The sequence below is a fragment of the Myotis yumanensis genome, unplaced genomic scaffold (genome assembly GCF_028538775.1).
Source record: "Myotis yumanensis isolate MYYU_CA2020_CCGP unplaced genomic scaffold, mMyoYum1.0.hap1 SCAF_3, whole genome shotgun sequence".
In the NCBI taxonomy this organism is placed as follows: Eukaryota; Metazoa; Chordata; class Mammalia; order Chiroptera; family Vespertilionidae; genus Myotis; species Myotis yumanensis.
The window spans coordinates 121,321,662-121,348,815 of NW_027223754.1; the positions used below are offsets into that span (position 1 = coordinate 121,321,662).

The 27,154-nt window shown below is 51.1% G+C and overlaps 2 protein-coding genes across 5 annotated transcripts in view; one reads left to right on the forward strand and one right to left on the reverse strand.

Moving 5' to 3' along the window:
• The first annotated feature begins 1,142 nt into the window (after positions 1-1,142).
• On the forward strand, positions 1,143-21,149 carry WASHC1 (WASH complex subunit 1). Of its 4 annotated transcripts, none has more exons than XM_070409529.1 (11): positions 1,143-1,274; positions 5,939-6,092; positions 17,440-17,551; positions 17,765-17,911; positions 18,103-18,239; positions 18,493-18,628; positions 18,820-19,021; positions 19,094-19,258; positions 19,562-19,720; positions 20,480-20,548; positions 20,698-21,149. In XM_070409529.1, exons 2-11 carry the CDS (start codon positions 5,944-5,946, stop codon positions 20,835-20,837), a joined length of 1,416 nt encoding a protein of 471 aa, XP_070265630.1. In that variant the 5' UTR covers positions 1,143-1,274; positions 5,939-5,943; the 3' UTR covers positions 20,838-21,149. The 4 variants fall into 4 exon arrangements, with proteins under 4 accessions (XP_070265630.1, XP_070265629.1, XP_070265628.1 ...); XM_070409528.1 differs by lacking the exon at positions 1,143-1,274 and adding an exon at positions 1,391-1,506; XM_070409527.1 differs by lacking the exon at positions 1,143-1,274 and adding an exon at positions 13,659-13,764 and having other exon boundaries at positions 5,957-6,092.
• The window catches only part of LOC139006817 (putative ATP-dependent DNA helicase DDX11-like protein 8), a 45,739-nt gene continuing 39,724 nt past the window's right edge, over positions 21,140-27,154 (reverse strand). Inside the window, 9 exon segments of the mRNA XM_070409526.1 lie at positions 21,140-22,195; positions 22,197-22,396; positions 22,566-22,644; positions 22,938-23,022; positions 23,436-23,536; positions 23,630-23,698; positions 23,942-24,091; positions 24,956-25,059; positions 25,405-25,477. Of these exon segments, the coding sequence (XP_070265627.1) occupies positions 22,130-22,195; positions 22,197-22,396; positions 22,566-22,644; positions 22,938-23,022; positions 23,436-23,536; positions 23,630-23,698; positions 23,942-24,091; positions 24,956-25,059; positions 25,405-25,477 (927 nt within the window). The 3' untranslated portion in view covers positions 21,140-22,129.

The following is a 27,154-nucleotide window of genomic DNA, read 5'->3' on the forward strand; positions in this document are numbered from 1 at the left end:
AACGGCTCCTGGAAATGGCCAAAACCGCAGGACAGACCGCAGGTTTCACCTGACCCCGGAAAACCCCCACTGCCACCAATTTCTGCCAGCATAAAAACTTGCCCCTGCTCCGGTGTGGCGCGGCTTCTCCAGCTCCCCTCTCCGAGCTGGTGAACCCGCCCGTGTGCTCCCAATAAAGCCTGTTTAATCTGGTCTCTGATTGGACTCACGGTTTTTCCTTGCGGCGGCATAAAACCTAATACTTAGTTTTGGACATATGTATATATTGGTGTTTGTAAAATTATAATATATATTATTATAAGAATGTAAATTTTATCTGAAATTCAAATTAACTTGGTGTCCTGTATTTTTCTCTGGCAACCCTAAAAGAAAGGCCTAGAACTCTAAGACAAGCCAATGAACTAAGGAGGAACTATTGCAGGATCTCTGCACTACCGTTTCCTTTATATATTTAAACATTTTAAATCCTGTTTTTTAAAACTATCTAGCTTGATCTTTTGAGGGAACACTTACATAACATAAAATTTACCATTTTAACCATTTTTAAGTGGCATTAAGTACACTCACATTGTTTTGCAACCATCACCACCAATCTCCAGAACTTTTTCATCATCCCAAGATGGCATGTCAAAGAAAATCAGAGCTAACAAAACAAAAACAAAACAAAAAAAGGAAAAAAGAAAAAGAAAACCAGAGCTGTACAGCAGTTAAAGAGGTGAAAACGGATTTTTGTCAGGACTTTGCAACATTGGAAAAGAGACCTCGGTATAGAACCGGAGTTGATCCTGAATATAACGTGAATAAATGGGGATTTATAGCCAAGAGCCGGGGCAGTGGTTCTGGATGGGAAATACTAAGAACATGAAGTAATTTTTTGCAGAAGTGACCTGACGGGATTCTCGCTGAAGGCGGGCCAGGGCGACCAGGTATCACCGGGGGATTTGGTCAGCTATGCTGGATGCGGGGGGTGGGGGGTTCTCGCTAAAACTCGGAGATGCAAGTAGAGGCCTCTCTCTGGAAGCGGGGGCACAGGAGCCGGACTCAGTTCGGTCCAACAACACCTCCCACCCCACACAGCTTCCCCCGGCCACCACCACTCTCCTCCGCCTCCTCGAACCTGACTACTCCCGCTACCGCGTCTATAAGCGGAGTCATACAGAGTTTTTCCTTTTGTGTCTGACATTATCTTATTTTTAAAGGGGGATGGAAACGAAGTGAATCCTATGGGGAGAACAGCCCACAGAATTGAAGACAATAAAAGACGCTTCAAACCAGTGAGTCTGTGGGGCCGAGAGGAGGGGCTGGGGGTCGGGCACAGGAAGCGCGCGGAGCGCGGGCGGCCGGCAGCCCGGCCCCATCGGAGGGAGGGCGGGGAGGGGGCAGGGGCGGTGCCAGGCCGTCCGCCGGCAGCCGAGTGCGGGTTCCGTGCCGGGCTGCGCAACTGGGCCGCTAGCGGGGCCCGAACTCGGGGGCCAGAGCGGCGGCGGCGGCGGGCGCGGCGCGCAGGTGAGGAGCGGGGCCGCCCATCCGCCGCAGGAGCTCCGGGACGGCGAGGCCGCCGGGCGCCGGGCGAGGGGCGGGGAGGCGGGGGGCGGGGCTGCGCAGGGCCTGGCGCAGGGGAGCGGGCGTCCTCCAGAGGCGGGTGGGACCGGGGCCCTGAGCCCGAGCGGACTACCGACGGTGCGGCTCGCCCTGCTGCCCGCCCGGGAGCGGCGTCCCGGCTCTGCCCACCAGGAAGACGGGTCTGCACCGCCGTGGGCCCCGGCTCCCCTCCCCGCATGCCGAGCCCCCGCGGCCCCCCTTCCCGGCGTGAGGCCGAGCCGGCGCCCGAGGCCCCGCGGGGACCCGGCCGGGCTGCAGGCCGCGCTCTCACTTCCTCTGCGGGCCCCGCCCGCCCTCACGCGCCCTTCCGCCCGCGGGCGGGGCTCCGGAAGCGGCGGCCGAGTCCCCGGACCTTCTGCCGCTCCCGGGCCCCGCGGGCGGGCTCGCCCTGCCTCCTGGCCCCTCCGCGCGGTCCCCGCTGCCCGCGCACGGGTTCCTGGCCTGGGGGCCGGTGTTCCGAGAGGGTGTGCGGGAGGATCCATGCGCTTCCGACATTATAAGCAGCTTTGGAGAGACGGGATGGTGTAGGTTCATGTTCTGAAAGAGTCCGTGGTTCTTACCCGATTCTCCAAGGTAGTGCTGCTCGTTAGGAATATGTGAGCCACAAATGTGATTCTAAACGTAAAAAGAGCCCAGGCCGGCGACTCGGCTGGTTGGAGCGTCATCCCGGTCAGGGCACCGAACTAGGTTGTGGGTTCGATCCCTTGGCGCGCGCCGGAGGCAACCGATGGGTCTCTTATTCTTTCTGTCCCTCCCTCCCCCGCCCCTCCTTCCCTCTTTCTGAAATCAATAAAAACTTATCTTTGGGTGAGGATAAAAATAAAAGTTAAAGAAACAGGTGATATTAATTTAGTAATATGTTTTATTTAACTCAGTATAGCTGAAATATGATCATTTCAGCATGTAATTGCTATATATACAGTCGTTCCCCACTTATCCCCGGTTTTGCTTTTTATGGTCTCAGTTATCCTGGGTCAACCACAGTTTGCAAATATTAAATGGAAAATTCCGAAATAACTCACAAATTTTAAGTTGCACCCCATTTTGAGGAGCCTGATGAAACCTCGCAGGTGTCCCACTCTGTGGTTGCTCCCCACCCCTTAGTCACTTAACAGCTGACTAGGTTATCAGGTCACCTGCCAGGTACCACAGTGCTTGAGTTCAAGTAACCTTTATTTTGCCCCAAAGCCATTCACATTAACTTTTATTACAGTATCTTGTTGTAATTGTTTCATGGTTGTTGTTAATTTCTTACTGTGCCTAATTTACAAATCAAACTTTATCACAGGTATGTATAGAAAAAGTATCATGTATATAAGGGTTCAGTACTATCTGTGGTTTTAGGCATCCACGGTCTTGAAACATACCCCTCATGAATGAGGACTGTAAAATACTTTGAGATATCTTGCATTCTTTTTTCCTATTAAGTATTTAAATTCTATGTATATTGTACCCTTAAGCTACAGCACAGTTCAGACTATCCACATTTCAGGTGCTCCAAGCCACATGTAGCTAGTGGCTACCATGTTGGACAGCACAAGCCTGGGGATCTCAGTCCAAACTCCTTGCCATGGTATTGTGTTTTTCACAATCTGGCCCCTCCTTATCTTTCTTTTTTCTGCTACTTGGTCAAGGATAGTTATACCCTCACCACCAAACCACTTCCTTTGTTCAGGCTGTCCTTCTACCTGGAATGCTCTCTCTGGGCCTACTAGGGACGTAGAACTTCTACTGAGAGGCTTTTCCTGACTCCCACGGCCCCTAAGGGGTTTATTACACCTTCCTCAGTGTTACTCATGGCTGGATTAGAGCACTTATCCTATGCTATTGAATTGTTCTTGAGGCTATCTCCATAGCTACTAAACTGTCTTATTCATCTTTGTGGTGATCATGGCGGGCACCTAATAGTTGATCAGTAGATGTTTGCAGACAGAATGAGTAAACTACCTGCCAGTTATACTCATTTTTTAAATTTTTGAATGGATCTGTTAATTTCTTGTTTGGGAGATTTGTGCCTGAATCACCCCCTTGTACATATGTGTACATACTCACAGACATGTGATAAACAACCACAAGGAATGCATTTCAAGATGTGCACTGCCCTGGCTAGTGTGCTTAGTGGTTAGAGCGCCAGCCTATACACCATAGGGTCTCAGGTTTGATTCCTAGTCAAGGGCACGTACGTGGGTTGCACGTGCATCCCCAGCACCTAGTGTGTGAGGCAACCAATCGATACTTCTCTGTCTCTCTGTCTCTCTCTCTCTCTCTCTCTCTCCCTCTTGCCCTCTCTTCTTTCTTCCCTCCCTTCCACTCTCTCTAAAAAAATAAATGGGAAAAATATCCTCTGGTAAGGATTAACAACAACAACAAAAAAGATGTGCACAGAAAAGTGTCTTCTGCTTTTAATCCCCTCCCCATCTTACAGAAGGGAAAACTGAAGTGCAGAACTGTTAGGATGGCCAGCAAATTTGCATCAATATAAATACAAAGGCCCTAGCCTAGCCAATTTGGCTCTGTGGATAGAGCGTCAGCCTGAGGACTGAAGGATCCTGGGTTCGATTCTGGTCAAGGGCACATATCTCGGTTGCAAGCTCATTCCCAGCCCAGGCCCTAGTAAAATCAATGGGAAATTATACTCAGGTGAGGATTTAAAATACACACACACACACACACACACACACACACACACGGTAGGATTCTCCTCGAAAGGAGTGGGGGGAGTCTCAGCGGGTTAGATTCTTCAGATAAGAATAACTGGCCCCACTTTGGTCATTTGATAGGAGGGAAGTGAGGAGATGAGGAGGTAACACTGGGCTCTGATAAGGATTCAAGGCAGGTTCAGGTCTGAGAAGCTGAGGATGTCATTACTGGAAAACAAGTTGGAGAGCAGAACGATCATCTCAGATGACGAAAAGTGCTGGCCTGGGAAGGGTAGGAGAGAACAAGTAGGGTGGAAGGAAGGGCTAGGAAAGCGGGCAGAGGGAGCAAAGGAGTGAGCACACCTGCTTGTTGAAGATGTTGGTGTGATACATTAGGACTAACCACTTAGCAGTGACCCTCTCCATGTGTAGAATGGGAAATAGAATCAGATATTCAGAGAAGGCAAGCAACTTACACAAGGTCACATAGCACTTCAAGCCCTCCCTGCCATTCACTCAGCCCCACTCACACCCCTTGCAACCAGGGGTTCCAACATGGTGCCTAGGAAAACAGGTCTGGGGCACAGTGCCAGGCCTGATTTGTGTCTTCCTCACCATCTTCTACCAAGGGGCTGTGATTAGGCCTATTTATAGGGGCCCATTGCCTTAATATTCTGCCTGGTGCATCTCTTGCCAATCAAATCCGTGCTGTCTGCAGTGTGATTGCTGCTTTAGTGACACCAGGGAGTGGAGTTAATTAAACCCAGTATAAATAGACTCTGCCCTGTCTTACAATTCGAAGGAGTGTTTTTCCTTCCTGTTTCCCACCCCCACATGCCCCTTCTTCTTCCTGGCCCCCCTTAGCTCTAGCCTGGGTGAGCAGAGCCTGGACACCTATACCTAGAGCAGTGATGGCGAACCTTTTGAGCTCGGCGTGTCAGCACTTTGAAAAACCCTAACTTAACTCTGGTGCCGTGTCACATAGAGAAATTTTTTGATATTTGCAACCATAGTAAAACAAAGACTTATATTTTTGATATTTATATTATATATTTAAATGCCATTTAACAAAGAAAAATCAACCAAAAAAATGAGTTCGCGTGTCACCTCTGACACGTGTGTCATAGGTTCACCATCACTGACCTAGAGTCATGAGCCATTGCCTGTCCTATCTCAGGAACAGACCCTCAGTCCCTCAGAGGCTAAAGTGAGAGGAACCCAGGAGTCCATCTTCTCTGTGGTTTTCCGGACCTGGGTACCATTTGGTAGTTAACTGTGGCAATCCCCCCTCCTCCCACCCAAATCCATCCTCCTGCTTCCAGGCTTTTTTTCACTCTGCAACAAGGGTTTCTTTCTTGTTTTCCAGGCTGAGGGGGTTAGAATGACATAACGTAAAATGAGGGTGTGTAGCAGGGTCCCTAGCACCTTATGGGGTCAGTCAGTGTTGCACCTTCTCAGAACCCTTTTCATCAGCCTCTGTTGTCCCTACCAATTTCCCTTCTTCATTCATCAGTAAGCACAGAAGACCAGCTCCTGTGGGGTTCCTGGCTTCCCACCAAATGCTGTCCCCAACTCCCCACCTGTACAGGCTGAACTTGTGGGGTGGGGCTGTGCTGTCTTCTCTCTGTACCTTGCCCTGTGGTAGGTGGGGGTGGGTGAGTGTGTGGCGGCCCTGATGCTCTGGTTCCCACCCACAGGCATCATGACTCCCATGAGGACCCAGCACTCGTTGGCAGGGCAGACCTACACAGTGCCCCTCATCCAGCCAGACCTGCGGCGGGAAGAGGCCATCCAGCAGGTAGCAGATGCCCTGCAGTACTTACAGAAGATCTCCGGAGACATCTTTAGCAGGTGGGTGCTGCCACCCATCCTCACCTGATCAGGGGCTTCTCCCTACCCTGTGCAGTCATTCTCAAGGCATCCTCTAGAAGCAGCCCTTCTGGTGATTCTTGGCCCTGGGAGCACCCAGGTGGCTTCCCTGTGCCCAAGGGGCCCAGCTTAGAAGCTTGTTCTCCTAAGTGCTCATAAGAGCTATCTAATGTTCCACTTAGCCCTCTGGGTTCCCTGTGGCCCCACAGACCCTGGTGGTGACACTGTTCTCCTAACTCATCCTCTTCCCCCACTGGGGGCCCTATTCCTTCACTTATTCCTGCAGTTAGCAAATACATATTCAATACTTCTTGTGTGCAAGGCACTGCTACTCTCCTTAGTCACAGTGGTGAATAAGGCAGCGTCCCTGGCCAACTAGAGGATATGCTCTGGCAGGAAAGATAGACTGTAATTAATAATTATGTGTTAGTTTTAAATTACAATTGTAATAAGACCTATTTTTATTTTTTTACTAGAGGCCCGGTGCATGAAATTTGTGCACGGGTGAGCAGAGCCTGGACACCTGGGGGTGTCCCTCAGCCTGGCCTGTGCCCTCTTGCAATCCAGGACCCCTCTGGTAGGGTCCCTCTGCGGGTGACAGGTGTGGGGTGCAATCGCTTGGCTGACCTGGGCTTCCCTCTGCAGGGTGATTGCTGGCTAGCTCCTCACACCCACTACAGTGTTGCTGGCTGGTGGCCTGGGCCTCCCTCTGTGAGGCAATCGATCGCGGGGCCCCCAGATTGATCACCCCACAGAGGGAGGCCCCACCCACCCCCCGCAGCACTGCCAGCCAGGTGGCCTGGGCCTTCCTCTGCAGGGTGATCGATCGTGGAACCCCCCCCATCGATTGCCCCACAGAGGGTGGCCTGGACCTCTCTCTGCAGGGCAATTGTGGGGCGATGGCGGTGTCCCCCACCAATCGCATTGCATTACCTTGGCTGACCTGGCGCCAGTGTGTGTCATAGCGTGGTCGTCCGGACGGTTATTCTACTGTTTGATTGTTTGATCGATTTGCATATTATGCTTTTTTTATTATAGATAATTCTTTATTGTTGAAAGTATTACATATATCCCCTCCCCCCCCCCTCCCAATTGATTCCCTCCAGCCCACACCCCCCTCCGCCCCAGGCCTTCAGCACCCTATTGTCTGTATCCATGAATTATGCATATATGCATATAAGGTCTTTGGTTGATTACCTCTCCCCCTTCCCCCCCCACCCCCCAACTTCCTTCTGAAATTCCACACTCTGTTCCATGCTTCCATGTCTCTGGATCCACTCCGTTCATTAGTTTATTTTATTAATTAGATTCCACATATGAGTGAGATCAGGTGATATTTGTCTTTCTCTGACTGACTTATTTTACTTAGCATGGTACTCTCCAGGTCCCTCCATGCTGTCTCAATGGGTAAAGAGATTCTTCTTTTTTACTGCTGCATAGTATTCCATGATATAAATGTACTACAGCTTTTTTTATCCACTCATCTACTGATGGGCACTTGGGCTGTTTCCAATTATTAGCCATTTTAAATTGTGCTTGGTATGAACATAGGGGTGCATACATTCTTTCTGATTGGTGTTTCCGGTTTCTTAGGCTATATTCCTAGAAGTGGGATCACAGGGTCAAATGGCAGTTCCATATTTAATTTTTTGAGGAAACTCCATACTGTTTCCCATGATGGTTGCACCAGTCTGCATTCCCATCACCAGTGTACTAGGGCTCCCTTTTCTCCACATCCTAGTCAGCACTTGTCATTTGTTGATGGTAGCCATTCTGACAGGTGTGAGGTGATAGATACCTCATTGTCATTTTAATTTGCATCTCTTTGATGATCAGTGACATTGAGAATTTTTTCATATGTTTCTTGGTCATCTCTTTGTCCACTTTGGAGAGGTGTCTATTTAGGTCATTTGCCCATTTTTTAATTGGATTGTTTGTCTTTCTTCTGTTAAGTTATATGAGTTCCTCATATATTTTGTATATTAACCTTTTATCAGATGTATCATTGCCAAATATGTTCTCCCATATAGTGGGCTCTGTTTTCGTTTTGTTGATGGTTTCTTTTGCTGTGCAAAAGCTTTTTATTTTGATGTAGTCCTATTAGTTTATTTTTTCCTTAGTTTCCTTTGCCTTAGGAGATGTAGCTGTAAACATATTGCTACTAGAGATGTCTGAGATTATGCTGCCTATGGTTTCTTCTAAGATTTTTATGGTTTCACATCTTACATTTAAGTCTTTTACCCATCTTGAGTTTATTCTTTTGTATGCTGTTAAGTTGGTGGTCTAGTTTCTTTTTTTTTTTGCATGTATCTGTCCAATTTCCCCAACATCATTTATTGAAAGAGACTCTCTTGACTCCACTGCATGCTCTTGCCTCCTTTGTCAAATATTAATTGAGCGTAATTGCTTGGGTCGATTTCTGGGTTCTCTGTTGTTCCATTGACCTACATGCCTGTTCTTGTGCTAGTACCAGGCTGTTTTGATTACAGTGGCTTCGTAGTATAACTTGAAATCTGTTATTGTGATTCCTCCACCTTTGTTTTTCTTTCTCAAAATTGCTGCAGCTATTCGGGGTCTTTTTTGATGCCATATAAATTTTTGAAGAGTTTGTTCTAGCTCTGTGAAATATGCCGTTGGTATTTTAATAGGGATTGCATTGAATCTGTAGATTGCCTTGGGTACTATGGAGATTTTAATGATGTGGATTCTACCAACCCATGAACACGGTATATTCTTCCACTTGTTTATATCTTCCTCTATCTTTTATTTTCAACGTCCTGTAGTTTTCTGAGTACAGGTCTTTAGCCTCCTTGGTTAGGTTTATTCCTAAGTATCTTAATTTTTTTGTTGCAGTGGTAAGTGGGATTATTTGTTTAGTTTCTCTTTCTGAGCATTCATTACTGGTATATAAAAAAGCCGTTGATTTTTGGGTATTTTGTAACCTGCTACATTGCCAAATTCATTTATTAAATCTAGTAGTTTTTGGTAGAGTCTTTAGGGTTTTCTATGTACAATATCATGTAATCTGTGAATAATGAGAGTTTTGCTTCTTTATTTCCAATTTGGATGCTTCTTATTTCTTCTTCTTGTCTGATCGCTGTGGCTAGGACTTCTAGTACTATGTTGGAATATGAGTGGTGAAAGCGGACATCCCTGTCTTGTTCCTGTTCTTAGCGGAAATGCTTTTAGTTTTTGCCCATTAAGTATACTGTTGTCTGTAGGTTTGTCATATATGGCCTTTAGCATGTTGAGATATGCTCCCTCTATTCCCACTTTGCTGAAAGTTTTTATCAAAAATGGGTGTTGGATTTTGTCGAATGCAATAAGATCTATTTTTAAATAATTTTGTAATATTTATATAGCATTAACCATGTACCATCATTGATCCAAAGTGCATTAATTCATTTAACCCTCACAACAACTTTATGAGGAGCTACTGTTGTTACCTCCATTTTATAGATGAGGAAACTGAGGCACAGAATGACTAAGAGACTTGCCCAAGTGGCAGAGCCAGGGGTCACACCCAGGTATTATGGCTCCAGACACTGGAGTTCTTACTGTCTTTCTGTGTTGGGAAGGAGGTTACCTTGAGAGTTATTTAACGGGAGGCCTGACTTGGCTTGGGGGAATCAGAGGAGGCATATGAAGGGAAGAAGATGCATGGTAAAATCTGAAGGGTGAGTGGGAGTTATTGTGAATGGGTAGGTTGGGAAGAAGAATGTTCCAGAAAGAAAGAAGTACATGAGCTAAAGCCCTGAGGTGGGAAGGACTTGAATGGAAGCCAGTGTGGCTGGGGCAAGGGGGTGGGGGGTCACCTCATGAAGCTGGTGAAGAGGCAGAGCCTTAGAGGTGTTCGGCGATTTTGAGTTGGTGAGTGGCAGCTTTTTGTTTATTCCAGTGCTAATCTAGCACAATCCTTTTAAGCTATTAAGATTTTTCACTCAATGTCTATTTAACATGAGTCACTGGTGTTTGCTATTTCCTTGCAAAGGTCCCAGGTTTTGTCCTGTCTTTCTCTGGCCATAAGCAACCTGAGATGGGCTTAGTTAGATCTTCCTGGGTGCCCACATTATGCCTCACATAGGAACCCTTTATTGCACCCAGTGTAAAGTATTTGACTGCCCGATTCAGGTTGATTTCATGGTCCAAGTCAACCCTCACCCTGCTTGCACTCCAGTCCAGGAATCCCCTTCTGCATCACCAGGTGACCTCTTCCTCCTCCATCAGTTGTGAGTCCACCTCTTCCTAAAGTCCTCCCCAGTGGGAACAGAGAATGGCGTCATCGTCTTCAGTTGGATTTGGTATAAACACCAGATCCACTGGACTCTTCTGCATGCTGCCTTCCCACCGATGTGCCCGCCTGCCCGAGCCTGTCCAGAATATAAATGTAATCAGGGGATGATGCCCAAGTGGTTCAGGAGGTTGACTCTGGAGCAGGCTGCCTGGGCTCCAGCTGGCTTCCCCATTTGCTTGCTCTGTAACTTTGGGAGAGTTATTTAACTTCCCTAAGCCTCGGTGTTCTCATCTATAATGTGATGATAACAATGGCATCTTACAAATAGGATTATTGTAAAGATTAAGTTAATTAAAACTTGCAAAGAAATTACAGGGCTTGGAATATAGTAAGTATGCAGTCAGTGCTCACTCTCAATATCATCTCTGCTCATTTGCCGCCTATGGTGGTCCTCTATTAAGCTGCTATCAATAGTTATAGAAAGTGCTTGGTGCCCCTTTTGAGCTTATTTTTGTGTTAAATATTTTCAAGGAACACATAAGCAAGAGGACACAGGCCTTGAAGAGCTGACAGTCGGAGATTATGGCTGCCCCATGCCCAGTGATTGAATATTTGTGTTCCTCACTGGAATTGTGACAGCATGCTTGCCTTTCTCTAAGGAGGGCATTGGATTTTTAGCATATGTTAATTTCCCTTCCTGGTATTTGGCTCCTGTAGACAATTTAGTGGGATGATCTCCAGGGCAGGGATGGTGAGTTGGTTGAGAGTGGGTATGGGCCCTCCAAGTATCTGAAGGAGGGGAGAATGTCTCTGAGGAGCCCTCAAAACCAGGTTTCAGGTCACCCTATTGCTGGATCTTGAGGGATACCAAAGATGTGTATGGCATGGTTCCTGTCCTCAAGGATCTTGTATTTTGGAATAGGAAAGCAGTAGGTCTTGGCTGTTTCTTAATTACATAGCATAAACTGTGGGCCTCCCGGGATCTAGAGAAGAGAGAAATAAATAAGAATTGATGGCATATTTATCAATTAGAACTTCCTAAAGTAGTTTAGGTAAAAAGTAACCCATCAGTAGAGCAGGTTTTGGAGCCGAAGGGTGTGATGCTGTTATCAGGACTTGGAATTGCTTTCACTCCATCTCTGCTCTCTGCCTCTGGGTTGGCCCCATTCCCAGACAGGCCTTGCTCTTGTGGTGGCAAGGTCACCCCAGTAGGGTCAGAGCTCCCAGGTTCTAGTTCCAGTCCAGCATTTCCTCAGAAGTCCCATTGGCACAGCGTGGTTCTCTTGTCTATGCCAGAGCTGAATGCTGGGGAGAGAGGGGCATGACACACTGACTGGCTCCGACCTGTCACATGTATTACCATTATCCTAAGCCCTGGGTTTAGCCCCCCTGAAGTCCATGGACTGAGTCTGTGGGAGTGAAGGGTTCTGCCACGAAAACAGAGGCTGTTACTTGAACAAGAAAAAGTAGATGGTAGCGAGGAGAATCACATGCCTACTACATGTGGTCAGGAAAGGCCTCCTGAAGGAAAGGGGCATGAACTAGGCCACAGGAAAGACAGGGTGTGTGGTTGGGCAGGACTGGGAATGTGAGCCTGCAGGCCATTTGGTAGGGTCTAGAAATGTGTGCCAAAGGCTTAGAGGCCAGAATGTGGTGTGTCCTGGCTCCCAGAGTACAGACATTGCTGCCTGTCTCATACAGTCAGAACAGAACAGGGTGTGAACTCAACTTGCCGTGGGTCTATGGGTCTCACTTCCCCCTCTGATCTCGTGCCCTTGAGAGTTTGCTTCCGGCTTCTTTTCTGCAGTGTGGGCATGCTCCATGCAGTGGGGTGGGAGGGGAGAGGTTGTGTGCATGAAAAGTTGGGATAAGTGAGTCAGGGCCCACGGGGGCTTCTCTGAACAAGGCAGGACTTTGAGCTTGATCCAGGAGTTTTAGGGAGCCTGGATAGGTTTGAGCACAGAGTGATGGGACAGAAGAGTTTTGGGAAGGTTCGTCAAGCAGTGGTCACAGAGTGGACAAGAAGAGGCGAGAGTGGATTCTGGGACTGTTGTGTGGTTGGGGCATGGAAGGGATAAGGCTGCAGTCCAGGGGAGTTGCCGACAGGGAGGGATGGATAAGAGACATTTCAAAGGGAACAATGATGACAAAATGGGAATGAGGATGAGGGAAAGGGATGACTGGGATGACTGGGACAGGGGTGGGAGTGCCTAGGCCTAACCTCTCTCTTCTGCCCCACCCCATCCTGTAGCCATCAACAGGCAAGGGGGCTTTTCATTTCTAATGGGCTTTTGTGGTGGGATGTGACCCCAGCTTAGAAATTTCCCCCCTTAAACATGCTCCTCCTGCTTGTAAACCTTGCAGAAAAGAGACACTTTCTATCTCTCCTCCCCACTGCTCTCCCCTTTCAGGCCCAGACCTGGCCCCTTGGCCCAGTGGAACCTGGGTGCACTTCTGCAGGTAGGTGAGCTCATGGCAAATTAGCATTCCAAGCTGGTGTTCCTTTCTCCTGCTTTGCCGCAGTGGGAGCTGTGCAGAGACTGGAGAGAATGACAAGTACCTTACAGGCTCTCCTGGAGCCTCTCCTTCCAGCCCAGTCCCTGGCTTCTCTGCCCTTTTCACCTGGGAGAAGCCAGGCCAAAAATATCTGCCCAGAGATGTCACCTTCTTCACAAGATTTAGGTGGCGAGGCAGAGGGTGCTGCAGTGGCATGGGGAAGAGGAGCTGGGCAGATTCTGCAGTGGAAGTTGGGGTGCTGTCACTTGCCATTCCTGTCAGCCCACCAGGGAAGCTGCAGCCCCTTCCTCCTGGGCAAGGATCCATTTTCTCTGCAAAGCCTTTTCCTTTTCTGTCTTTCTACTTCTTAACGCGCCTGCCCCCCCCCCGCCCCCCAGTTTCTCTCTACTGATTGGCACCTGGTGACTCTCCAGCTTAGGAAGCACTCAATCAGCTGCCTGCATAATTAGCAGATCATTCTTAATTATCCCTGTAAATTATCCCTGTGAGCAGAGAAGATAAAGGTTAAGGCAAGAGCCCAGGTTCAGGGTCTGCTGCGCCTGGGGATAGGGCAGGCAGGGCAGGAGAGGCAGCAATTATGGAGGAGTGGGTGCCTCCTTCCCCTCAGCAGCCTGCCTCTGCGGACTGGCGTGCGATCTGATTGTGAAGAGCTGATCTTATTGTGAGTAGCCAGGGCAGCACTGCAGGGGCCAGGGGCCTGCCTGGCTTCATAAACAGGGGGATGGAGAGTCAGTGTTGGAAGAGTCTGCACAGGGAGCCCAAGCACTGCCCTGGCCAATCTGTCTCCCCTCTGTTAGGTGACCCAGGAAAGCGGCGGCGAGGAAAGCAAAGAGAATCGAGTGAATCAGAAAGAAAAAGGAGAAGTTTATTTGCGTTCTCGGGCGAGACCCACCGGCCCAAAAGGTGGGGCCAGTGAATTTCGCGACTTCAGGGAGGGAGGGACATCTCTTTATTCAGGTGTTTGGTGAGGGCGGGGGCCTGAACTGAGGAAGTGCCCGCAGCAGGGATCATCACACATTCAACTGAGGGAGTCTCGGCCGCAGGGGGTGGGCGGCACATTCAGGAATGGGTCAGTATCTTGTGCGGGGATCTCTGTGAACTTCAAGGAGAAGCAGGTATCTGTGTCTGGCACGCTGACCCGTGAGAGATTCCAGATCTGTGAGAAATTCCAGAGGAAGTCCATTGTCTCATCCCATGTCCGCATGTATCCGATCCCGGGCTCCCTCCGACCTAACACCCTCCCTCTGTCACACCAGGAGCAGAGTGGTCCCTAGGTGCCTCCTTGATGCCTCCCACCCCAGCCCGGAGAGCGACTTATTGTTGCTCTGCCTTCTGCCCTCCATGGTGGTCTCTTGCAAAGTATTTATTTCCTGGCTGGGACTTTCTTCTCTGTCTGCCCATCGCTGCCTCTTCTGGCTTCCCCTGAGTTTCTGGAGTCTCTCATCCCTCTCTGCATCTTAGTAAGAGCAAATGTTAACCAAGTACTTAGGATATGTCAGCTAATACAGGAACACTGGACTTACATTTGTTCGTTTTAACTTCTATGATAATTCCATAATATAGAAGCTGCTACTCCTACTTTTCAGCCGAAGAAACTGAAGCATAGGCCTATTGACTTGCCCAAGGTCACTCTGCTACTAAGTAGATGTTAACCCATGTCTGTGGGACATTGTACAAGGCTTCAGTCATAAGCTTGGAAACCGACCTACTTTGAAGTTTGCCACCAAGCCAGGGGCTGTAGATCAGGAATGGCAAACAATTGCCCTTTTGCCACCATCCCCCACCCTTACGGTGGCCATTGCATAAATAAGTGGAACAACAAATCAATATTTCTCGTCTCTAAAAAAAAAATTAAAAATGGAGAAGATAGACCAGGAGCTATGTATCCTCACCCGAGGATACTTTTTCCATTGATTTTTAGAGAGTAGAAGTGAGGGAGGGGAGAGAGAGTAACATCGATGTGAGAGAGACACATCGATTGGTTGCCTCTCACATGTGCCACAACCGGGCCAGGGATTGAATCTGCACCTCAGGTATGTGCCCTTGACTGGGAATTGAACCCACACCCTTCAGTGGGCGGGCCGATGCTCTAACCACTGAGAAACACCAGCCAGGGCTGTCTTTCCTTTTTAAGCTGCTTAACATTCTTTTAGCCCATTCTGAGTTTATAGTTAACCAAAACCTTAGGCCTTTCTTCATCTGAGCTACTGTTCAGCCTCCACCTTCTGTATTTGTGCGCTTGACTTTAACCTGAATGCTGGGCTTCCCGTTCACGCCTTGTCAATTTCATCTTGTTTCTTGCATTTCATCCTTCTGGCCGCAAGATTATGTGAGCCTAGGTTCCACCATGCAGACCATTTTTGACCCTCCCCGTTTGACATCCCCCGTTTGATATCCCCAGTGTTGACTGAGCTGGACCGGACCCTGCCAGATACCTTGGTGCAGCCGAAATCAGCCCATTCTCTGCAGTGCCCTTCAGAGACTGTTGTTCATCTGGCCTTGTTTTCTCAAGTGTTCTCTCCCCCAACCCCCATAGCTCCATCTTGTCTGCAGGATTTTGTGAGAAGCCATTGAAATCCTTGCTGACTCGAGAGGCACTGTGTTTAAGGTTTCCCCCTGATACACGAGTCTAATAACCCTGTCTAAGTAAGAAATGCTGTGAATTTAGAACAGTGCTGGCCCCCCTGACCTGCTTCTTCCTTTTCTAAGTGCTTACAGACACTCTATTTAATAATCCATTCTGGGTATTTGCCAGGGTTTGTTGTTAAGCTTGATGTTTACAATTTTAAGGAATTGGCCCTTCTCTCCTTAATGGAAGAAGCAGAACAGAGTAGCCTCTCTCCGGGTTTCATGTCCCTCCCTCTCCACATTGACTCCAAGAGGAGTGGTTACATAACCACTAAGGTGCCTCAGCACCCAGGGCCAGAGTGACAGAGGAAGGAACTGGACGAAACAGCTTGATCAAGTATGCCTTCCCAGTGGATGAAGACCTTTCTCCCTGCGGAAAAGAGGGAGCCCATGCTGGAAAGATGGGTGGTTTTACGTTCTCTCGTTGGAAGGAAACTGCCCGTCTGTCTGCATTGCTGCCCCACTCAGACTAGTCTGTCAAGGAAAACTAAGCTGCTTTGGTGCCTGCTTGTATCCCAGCCTCCACCCCACTCCACCTCTGGCACTTGAGGAGCCAGGCATAATCAGGGAGACTTCGTCAGGACAGAGACCCTTGGGTTGTGAAATTGTCTGATGGAGAGGTGGGTTCTTTGGAGGGACAAGACCCTTTTAGAGTGGGTGGGGATGCTTTACGAAGGCTGGGCCAGTCTTGACTGCTCCTTTCAACTTTTAGAGAAATCTCAGAGTCCTTAACCTTGCAGTCCCCCACCGCAGAGGCAGTGAGGCCACTCTGCCACCCACCATATCCTCCCCACTTTTCCCCAGATACTCAACTTGCAACTCTGCCTCATTTCTCCTGCCTCACTTGTGTGCTCACTCCTGCCAGGTGAATGCAGAGATGTGGCCGCTCTGAATGTGGAACGTGGTGGTCATGGAAGGAACTGGTGTTCTGGGAGGTGGGGGAGCCTATGGAGGAAGGATAGACTGGCACACGAGAGCCAGGGTTAACGCTGCAGTGAGAAGACCCTTGCTGTTGCTGAGTAACGTGGGGACAGCGAAAGTGGGGCTCCTGTGCACTTACATTTAGGGCACATGGGTGTCAGTCATCAGGAACCACAGAGGGGCCTGAGAGGTCCAGCACTGCCCTAGGCACTGGGAATACCCAGGAACAAAGCAGAGTCCTCAGTCCTTCGGAGCACATGTAGGCAAGTGACACATAATGTCAAGTGACTGTGTGAAAGAGTGGGTGGGAGTTGAGAAGTGACATTGCATTTTCAGATTCTGTGGTCAGAGAGGCTTCGTGAGGGGGCGCAGTGAAGTGAAGGAGCCAGTGTGTGGATGTTGGGGGACAGCATTCCACTTGATGCAAACGCCGCGCAACAAGAGTTTGGCATGTTTGGGGAATACCCGGGCAGCGGGTGTTGCTGCAGCCAACTGACTGGGGTAGGAAGGAAGGGGAGGAAGCCCATGAGCAGCCAGACCATAGCCTTGAAAACCTTGGTGTGGACTGGGGATGCACTCACAAGAGACATGAACAGGTCGAGGACTTGAATTTAGGTCCAGCCTTGTCACTCAGTCTTGCTGAACTCTGGTTTCCTTGTCTGTAAATAGGTGACTGTGTCCATGTCACTCATGAAGATTCTGTCTCTGCTTGCCCCAGCCTGAGGCTGCAGACTCTGGAAGGCAGGAACAATGTCCCTTCAGGTGACATGTGTAGGCACCAGGGTAATTGCCCAGCCCTCCCCAGAGCTCCAAGAAACATAATGCAGTACATTCTAGACCCTTCAGTTTGGATGATCTTTGGGAGGTCACCTGAGAGTTCCAAGATTGACCCTGATAAGCAGATAACATTTTTTTTTAAGACCCTTTGCTTAAGTCCCTGGGTTTTTGCAGGTTAGAAGCAGGAGGTATGCAGGAGGCTGCAGGGGTTTGAGGAGCAGCCCCTGGACCTGTCATTTTTTTCCGTGACAGGATCTCCCAGCGAGTAGAGCTGAGCCGGAGCCAGCTGCAGGCCATTGGGGAGAGGGTCTCCTTGGCCCAGGCCAAGATTGAGAAGATCAAAGGCAGCAAGAAGGCCATCAAGGTAGCCCATATATCCCTGTGGCTGACGGCCCATCACAGATATCCCATTCTCTACCATATCCCTGTGCCTCTGAGGTTGCCCACATCCCTACCGTTACTGTCCAGCCACAACTCAAGCTTTCCTTCTCTTCAGAATCCCCTCATCCCAAACCTAGGCTCTCTGGAAATTCTCGGGGCCCCTGAAAAAGTGATGTCAGACTCTCCATGTCCACAGGTGTTCTCCAGTGCCAAGTACCCCGCTCCAGAGCACCTGCAGGAGTACAGCTCCATCTTTACGGGTGCCCAGGATTTTGGCCTGCAGAGACACCCCCGCCACCGGATCCAGAGCAAGCACCGCCCCCTGGATGAGCGGGCCCTGCAGGTCTGATGGGCACGCCCAGCTCACACACTTGCAGGGTGTGACCAGTGGCAAGTGGCAGTACTGGATGTGGGGGAGGAACTAAGGGCCCACCAGAGGGTTCGTCCCCCAAGAGGATTCTGACGGGATGGGGTGGAGGTCACTGGTCTGGCCCTGTAACCACCATCCCCGTCACATTTCTGCCCTACCCCCAGGAGAAGCTGAAATACTTCCCTGTGTGTGTGAACACCAAGTTGGAACCTGAGGATGAGGCTGAGGAGGGGCTCGGGGGTCTTCCCAGCAACATCAACTCCGTCAGCTCCTTGCTGCTCTTCAACACCACTGAGAACCTGTATGGCCAGAAGGGGGGCTACAAAGGGGTGGTGGGAGTCCTGGCTGGCTTAGTGGGGGGCCCCAGGGACATCAGACTCAGATGTAGCAAAAGTCTGCAGCCTGCAAGGCCAGGACCAGTTTGCTTTGCCTTGTAAGGCCTGGGAATCCACCGTACAAACTAACTGTGGTCCCTGATGAAGTAGGAAAGGTAGGTCAGGGCCATGGGCCTAGAACAGATGATAGATCGCCTGACCTCCACCTCACCTCTCCAGGTACAAAAAGTATGTCTTCCTGGACCCCCTGGCTGGTGCTGTAACAAAGACCCATGTGATGCTGGGGGCAGAGACAGAGGAGAAGCTATTCGATGCCCCTCTGTCCATCAGCAAGAGAGAGCAGCTGGAGCAACAGGTAGAGATGACTGTTTGGGTGGGTGGGGGATATAGGTGGTTGAGGATGTGGGGCCCTGCTAGGGTTTTCTAGGCAAGGGGTCTATGGAGCCCCTTATCCCACCTGAGCCCCACTGACTGTTCCAAGGTCAAACTGCAGGGCCCATGACCCCTGCAGCACCCCAACTCACGTACCCCCACCTAATTCTGCAGGTTCCAGAGAACTACTTCTATGTACCTGACCTGGGCCAAGTACCTGAGATCGACGTGCCGTCCTACCTGCCCGACCTGCCAGGCATCGCTGATGACCTCATGTACAGCGCTGATCTGGGCCCTGGCATTGCCCCCTCTGCCCCTGGCACCATTCCAGAGCTGCCCGCCTTCCACACAGAGGTGGCTGGGCCTTTCAAGCCAGGTGAGTGAGAACCACGAATGGGAATTGGGCCTCTTTCTTCCCCAGCCACCTCACATTTCTTACTTGTTTCAGACCTAGAAGATGGGGTCCTAACAGCACCTCCGCCACCACCTCCCCCACCCCCACCTCCCCCAGCTCCAGCGGTGCTGGCCAGCGCTCCCCCGCCCCCACCCCCACCGCAGACTGTGCCCTCTCCAGGTCAAGGTGCCAAGGATGACAGCAGCATGTCTCCTTCAGGTAGGAGCAGCAGCGGGCACGTGTCACATTTAGATCCTCAGCACATGAGTAATTCCCAGGGTCCACCTCTGCAGGGTGGCACCTAAGCTGGGTGGGGATTGGAGAGGGACCGGTGCCTGGACCCAGGACCTCCTGAGCTCAGGCTTCACCGAAGTCCCGGCTCCACCAGCTGGGTTCCTCTTCAGGAACAGCCCCTCCTCACAGCCAGCTGCTGAGGTTTTCTCTGGACCCTAGAATTGTGGGCTGGGCAGGGCTGTCCCACAGCCTAGCCCTGCCTGAGCAGCCTTCTTTCCCCACCCCCAGCTCCAGTCCAGGGGGCTCCCAAGGAAGTAGTGGACCCCTCCAGTGGCCGGGCCACCCTGCTGGAGTCTATCCGCCAGGCTGGGGGCATCGGCAAGGCCAAGCTCCGCAGTGTCAAGGAGCGCAAGCTGGAAAAGAAGAAACAGAAGGAGCAGGAGCAAGGTGAGGGGACCCTACACCCCTCCAGTAGGGCTCTAAGGAAAGGGCCGCCTCTTTAACCACCACCAGACTCCAGTAGGGTGCTCCTTGCCACCCAAGTGTCCAAACTCCTGCCCCCTATTCCCCAGGGTGTTTGCTGTAAACCCTGGGTGGCCACCCTAACGTCCTTGCCTCTGGGGGAGGGTTCCTGCTGGGGTTTGGAGCCTGCTTTCCTCTCTAAGCTGGTAGGGCCCAAACAAGAGAAAATCTACCCTGCCAGCTGTCTGAGGAAACGGTCAGGACCCGAGATACTTGAGAGACAGAGGACCTGGACCGATGGCTCAGTCCTGCTTTCCAAGCCCCTTGGGGCCACAGACTACTTCTGACGCTTGCATCAGTGTAACACCTGCATAAAGCTGCCGTGTCCTGGATGGCAACAGTCCTGAGCTCGAGTCCTCGCTTTGCTTCTGAGCTTTGCACTGTGACCCAGGCAAACTGCCTAACGTCTCCGAGCTGGTTTCCTCATCCATACTGTGGGCTGCTAACTCACGCCCTGTCTCACAGGGTGGCTGTGACAGTGTTACTCAAATGTTACCCATGTTCTCATCAGTGCCCTGGTGCTGGGTCCAAGAGCTGGTGGTAACATGATGGCTGTGGGGGGCTGGGGTGTGTCAGTCGTGAAGAAAAAGAGGACAAATGTGACTAAACCCTGAGGTTGTCACCCAGGAACAGGTTTCACACGGGTCCCTTCCTCCTCCCTCACCCATAGTTTTCCTGTTGCAGTGAGAGCCACAGGCCAAGGTGGCGACCTGATGTCGGATCTCTTTAACAAGCTGGTCATGAGGCGCAAAGGTAGGACAAAGCACTACTGCTTCCCAAGGCCAGGGACTGGGGTGTGTCATACACACTCTGCCTTTTTCTTCCTGTTTCTAAGACTTTTAGGGGCTGAGTGAACTGGTTCCCCAAACAACCCCCCTCACCCTCCACCTTTTCCCTCCCAGGTATCTCTGGGAAAGGACCTGGGGCCGAGGCCAGCGAGGGGCCAGGAGGAGCCTTCGCCCGAATGTCAGACTCCATCCCGCCTCTGCCTCCACCACAGCAGCCACCTGGAGAGGAGGACGAGGAGGACTGGGAATCCTAGCGGCTCAACAGCTCCTCACCAAACCCAGGCTGAGGCTCTTGCCCTCACATGGAAACAGCTGGGATGGGCTCCTTGGCCTGCAGATCTCTCAGCCCCTGCTGCCCTTGGAGGGATGGGGGTCACAGAGGACTACCCAGGTCTGTGCCTGGACCATCTTCAAGGAGCAGGGAGGCTGGCTTCTGAGGGTGGTGGGATGGGGCCTTCGCTTTCTGTTTGTGCCCCACCCACCTCCTTCACTAGCATGCTCCTCTATTCCCTGAGACTGAGGTACAGCAGTACACAAATCAATAAAGAAATATAACTGAGCATCAACCAACAGTGCACTTTTAATTATGGAACTACAGCTGTGCAGAAATGCAAACATCTCCAAGCCAAGGCCTGTCCTGCTCCCCCTGGTCTCAGGCAATGGGGCAAGGTGCCGAGTGGACCAAGCCCCCTTTCTCTGGGACCAGGGAAGAGAGGTGTAGTCAACAGGGCAGCTGTTGCAGATGGAGGGAGGGATATTTTCACACAGAAAAAGTGTCTCAGTGACAGACAGCGTATCTAAAAATAGTCCTGCTGAGAGCCTAATGGCCCTTGGTGTAATTGCCGATGCCAGGGGAAGAGGTATCTTGGAGTTTGCTCAAGTGGCTGAGAGGGAGTGAGGCCCCACCGACTGGAGGGACCTGGAACCAGCCCAGGAGGTAGCATGCTGTGGAGGGCTGTGGGACAGGTTAGGGGCCAGCAGGCGGGGAGCACCGCACAGGGCTCTGCTCCCACTTCCAAATGACTTCAGTGCCTGACTTGTCAGAGATGGTGCTTAATCCCCAGGTGGCAGTGGGTCAAAGTAACCAGAAGCCAGAGGGCGGAAGAGCCCAGGACACCAGGGGCTGGAAATGGGGAATATTCTTAATTTGGAGGGAAAAGTAAAGGTCTAGAACACAATTTTAGCTAAAGGGGAGAGAAAAGGGAGAGGCAGGAGAGGCCTGCTCCATCTTGCCTCTGAGAAAGTGGGTGCTGAGAAACGAGCGCGGGCAGATGCTGAAGTGGAAGGTGCAGCTTCCACAGCTGCCCAAGTGGCTGGGGGCGGGGGGGTGGGGGGTGGGGCGGCTCAACTGGGTGTGGTGAACAGGAAGAAAGACCCAATTTCAGGGAGGGGAACTGCCCTGGGACGGGCTCAAGGATGGCCAGGAGCCACTGCTTGTTCAGGATCGACCTAATTTTCGCCTACTGGCTTCAGCACCTGTTCCTGGATCCTGCAACCAGGGATTCCACAGGGGCTGGTCTGCATTCTAGATGGGTGCAGCCGTCCCTCAGGAAAGGCCAGACTTCTCGTGATGAAACTGGGGAGACAGGGAAAGACAGTGAGACACTAGGTGGGGATCTTGGTGGAAGTGTTCTCAGGAAGGAAAAGGCAGGACTGACCTTCCGCAAAGCAGCAAAGGCAGGGCCAAAGGTAGCTTTGACCTCCACACGGTCTCGGATCCAGGCTGGCAGCTTTGCCAGGATAGGTGGACGGGCATACCGCTGGTCCAGGAGCACTATGCTGGCAAAATCCTTCTGGTGCCTAATGGCTCTCCCTGGATGGGACAGGTTGGGGCTCTGATTAAACCCGACAGTACGTTCTACTGTGTCCCTTTCCCCCCCTCAGACCTCAGACTAGAGAGATGGTAAGTAAAATCCCATCCTGTCACCTCATTCCTCATCATCCCTCCCCAACTATTCATCCAGGGCCAGTCTCCGACTTACCTATAGATTGGTTGACAGCCTTCATACATAGATTCTCCACCAAAGCCTTTCCTGGGGGGGCCTGACCTGGGGTTCGGGGCTGGGAAGCGCAAAGGAGATGACCTATCAGAACTGTTTCTTGTCCCCTGCCTAGTGTTCTGAGAAAACGACACTGCCAGGCTCTGAGCAAGACCAGTCGGCTTCAGGGGCACAATGCCAACAGCTGATAGAATGGAAGATGTCCTGAGAAGCTCAAGAGGGTATGGAGGATGCTGCCATTCCCTCCAGAGCACACAGCAGGGGCAGTGGGGAAGTGACAGCCTATCTTAGCCCTAGAGGCTACAGCACTCTCCCCGCTCCCACGCCCATCCTCCAGAACCTGAAGGTACTCACAAGGGTGTGGTCCAGGTAGGCCATTTTCTCTTGGAGCTCTGGAGACTTGATGTTGGGGTAGGGCAGGCCCACCATAACCACACATCTGGGTGGAGGCACACAGGAGTCAAAGGCACCTGGGGTTCACAAGGCCCAGGGCGAAGGGCCGGGTCCTCACCCACATGACAGCTGCTGCGCCTACCACTCCAGTTCTCAACTGTGCTCAGTGGCTCTCCCTCTCCCTCCCTACCCTATACCACCTGGAAAGGGGTTTTTCAGCTAAGAGAGCCAATCTAGGCCAGGGAATTGAGTTCTGATAAAGTTACCATCTGCCTAATTTTCCACCTGGCCTCAAGGGGCCACACCCAAAGCTTCGGAATCACTTCCCCATGCAGCTGACTGTGCAGTCAGCCCAGGTGCAGACTCGGGTGGCAGCAGATTGCAGGGGGAGGGAGGGCTGCTTGGAGGGAGGGGTAGGTGGGGATCAGAGTCCCGGGAGATGGGAAGCCCACTACTTACCGCCCGAGGTCATCAGAGAAGTTGATGCCTTCACTCATCTTTCCTCCAACCACCGAAAGCAACAGGGCCCCATTCACCATGCCTCCTGCCTGGCCATGGCACTGCAGGAACAGCGCAAAGCTGGGACGCCATCCAGAGGGTTTCAGCTGCCAACCCCACAGGTCTGGACCCAAGGCCTGGGTTCCAGCTCTCACCTGAATGCACCTGGAATACTCTGTCAGCACCTGTTCCACCTGGTTTGCTCGCTTGGGTTCCTGAAATATCTGAAAGTAAACAGACATCTCCCAGAACAGGGTTTCAGGATGCCTGGCTCATAGATCTGCTCCAGACCTTGTTTTCCATCCTGGGCTCTGGGGACTCCTCTGGGAAGTGATCAGGGATTAGAAGTGGTGGGAGACGCCCCCATATGGGAGGCCCAACCACCCAGTTTGATGTGCAGGAGAAATCCCACGGGAATTCTGGGTCACCATCCCCAGAGTGGAAGGTCCAGCTGAGGGGTCACTCACCTTTTTCCTGACAGCCAGGCGGGCCAGCAGGCCACTCTTATCCCAGTGGGCATGGACCTGGCGTTGGTACTCATAGGAGGGGAAGAAACAGATCACCCCTCCAGGCACCACGTTGCACAGGTTACAGAGGATGCGACCTGTCTCGTCCATCTAAGAAAGGAAGACAAGAGCCCCTCCATGGGGCCACTCCTGAAGCCACACCCAAAAAAATCTCCTAACCTTAGGGCTCAGAACCAAGCACCAGGTGGCGCCCCTTGGCTGGGAATCACAGATTGGAATGTGCCACCCTCCCTCCAAACACACTCCACTGCTGCTCCTGGTGCCTGGCAGCATCTGACACACCGCAGTCCAGCACACTGAGCTGCACCTGTTACTGGTGTGCCAAGTCCTCCTCCCCAACTCCCAACGTCCTGTGGGCAACTGGAGATTAGGCACCATCTATGACAAATCGGGCACTGGAAACCCAGGCATGCCACTAGAGAAGTATCCCTAGTACTGGCATCCCTGCTAGGCAGGGCTCGATATGACCCAATGGCAAAAGGAAATGGTTTCTCATGAACTTCATCCTAAAGAGATGGCTGGAGGTGTCAAGAAAACTATTTTTAAAAATTCTCACCCAAGGACATACCTTTCATTGATTCTTTAGAGAGAAACATTGATTGGTTGCCTCCCATACATGCCCCCACCAGGGATTAAACTTGCAACCTGGGTATGTGCCCTGACCGGGATTCGAACCCAGGACCCTTTGGCACATAGGTCGATGCTCCAACCAACTGAGCCACAGTGGCCAGGACAAGAAAAGTTATTTAGCAGCCTCAGAGGTGAAGGGTGCGGGGAAACTCAGACCTTCCTGATAAACACCTAGACACTATTCATCCTGTAACAGCTGTGATGAGGACCAGTACTAACTTCCACAATGCTTCAACACTTGGGATTGGCCAGCATATCCCCACCCCAGAAATCTCTCTCCTGCCCTAACAAAGGCCAAGGTGAGGCAGGATGGCTGGTACTAACCATCTGAGGCAGCTCTCTTTTCAGGTATGTGAATTCCAGCTGCTGGTTGGAGGGCCCACTGCAGAGGACGAGGGGCAGGATGTTGTCTGGAGGGATCACGTGACCTGGGGAGACCCAGAGAGAGGCTGAGAACTGGAAGTGCAAGGCTGAGTCCAAAAGGAGCACTGCTCAACCCTTGCCTTCCAGACCAGGAGTAGTGGTTTCTATCACTTACCCACCCACCAGTTTCCACACTAAAACAGCAATGCTCAGAACTCTCCCAGGTAGACAGAGGGGGCACAGAGCATGAAGCATGGAGATGGCAAGCTCAGAGAGAGCTGGCAAAGGATGAGATGCCCATTCGTGTTTCCTCAGCCCCGGAGGACTGATAACAGCACATGGTTCAACTATGACAACACGGGGTCATGACTGACTATGTGGCCCATTCAACCCGGGACATGGATCCTCACCACAGGAAAACTCCACCAGTCGCTCGGCTTCCACCCCAGCACATGCCAGCAGCTGCTCCCGAAAGTCAGAAACCTGAAGACCACAATGTCAAGGCTCTGTGACCTCCCTGAGGTCCGGGGACGGGACCTCAGGTCTGAGCAGGCAGGGGTCTTGACAGAGAAGGGAAGAGAGAATCGCTTGGAAAGACAGAGTCTGGGTGAGAGGCAGCAAGTACATAAGAACAGAGAAGAGGTAAAAAGAAAAGCTGATAAGAAATTAGCAAAAGGATAAAACAATTAAATGGTGTCCAGTGTTGGCAGTCTCATTTAACTACTTGTGGGAAATAGCACAGGAAATTTGGCACAGTGGCTCTCAGCCCTGGATATGCAACAAAATCACCAGTGGGAATTTAAAAATATATATATTCACATGGCCAGGGCCCAGCCCAAACTATTGAATAAGAATCTCTAGCATGAGGACTATATGCTTTTGTATTTTTAAAAGCTCCATCCAAGTTTTTTACCTATCATATATGAAAAGCCAGCGACTGGAACACCATTAACAACTGGAATGACCGGCCAGATCGGGGGGTGGAGTGGGGGGCCGTGACCAACCTCCCATGGCCCCTCCCCCTGGCCAGCCCCACCCCCAATCAGCCCCCACCACCCTGATCGGCCTGCGGCCCCTTTCCCCAGCCAATCACCCCCCACATACCAATAGGGAGTAGGGGTGGTCAGCCAACCTCCCATGGCCCCTCCCCTGGCTGCTGACCCCCAATCGGCTCCCCCGCCCCCATTTGGGGGCGGGGCCTGCTGGCCAATCACCTGCGGCCTCTCCCCCTAGCCAGACTGACCCTGATTGGGGTGGGCCGGCCAGACCCCACCCGTGCACAAATTCGTGCACTGGGCCTCTAGTATAGGATAAAAAAACAGAAGTTTAGCTTGAGAAATGAGATACAGCATAAGGTCAAATAAAATGATTTTTGAATCAGAAATATCAATAAGGTCTCATGATGTCTGAAAACATATTTCCCAGGTCAGTACTGAAAAGACCCACAAATAGTAATCATCCACTGTATGCACACAGCACCCAGATCTTGGTTTCTAAGTACCCATCCCCAGTAAAAGAAACTAGGGCATCTTGGAGACATGAATGATTCCAGATCTGGGGCAAAAAAAGCACCAGGTGGTCTGGGGTGTTTTTTGTGCCAGGCAGCAGGAAAGCATCCCAAGACTAAGGGGGCCACATCACAAGGACCAGCAGCAGCAGGGAGGTTCCCACAGGCCACAATGGATTTGAGCACTGCCCCATAATGACTACCAATTATTTTAATACACGAATGAAAAAACTATACGGGTCTAGACACATGAAAGAATGGAAAAACAATAAAGCTACAGGGGCGATCGAACAGGCAGCCGAGGCTGGGAACAGACTGCTTGAGGATGCCAAGTAGCTCTTCATGCAGGAAGTCCTGTTCCAGGACAGTGGTCGCCAACCTTTCGGACCTCACGGACCACCAGTGGTCTGCAGACCACCGGTTGGTGACCGCTGTTGTAGGACATCTCCTCAGGAAATAACCACTGTGCAGGGACTGGTTACATTTACCACTCAATTGTTTAAACTCTGTTGTTTTCTAGAGAAAAACTAGAAATCACCTAAATACCTAACAAAAGTGGTTATATATAGTAAAATATAATACATTCATGTTACAGCGAAAGTATGGCGAAATAAGTGCTTACTTACTGACAAGAAAAATGTGTATGACATTTT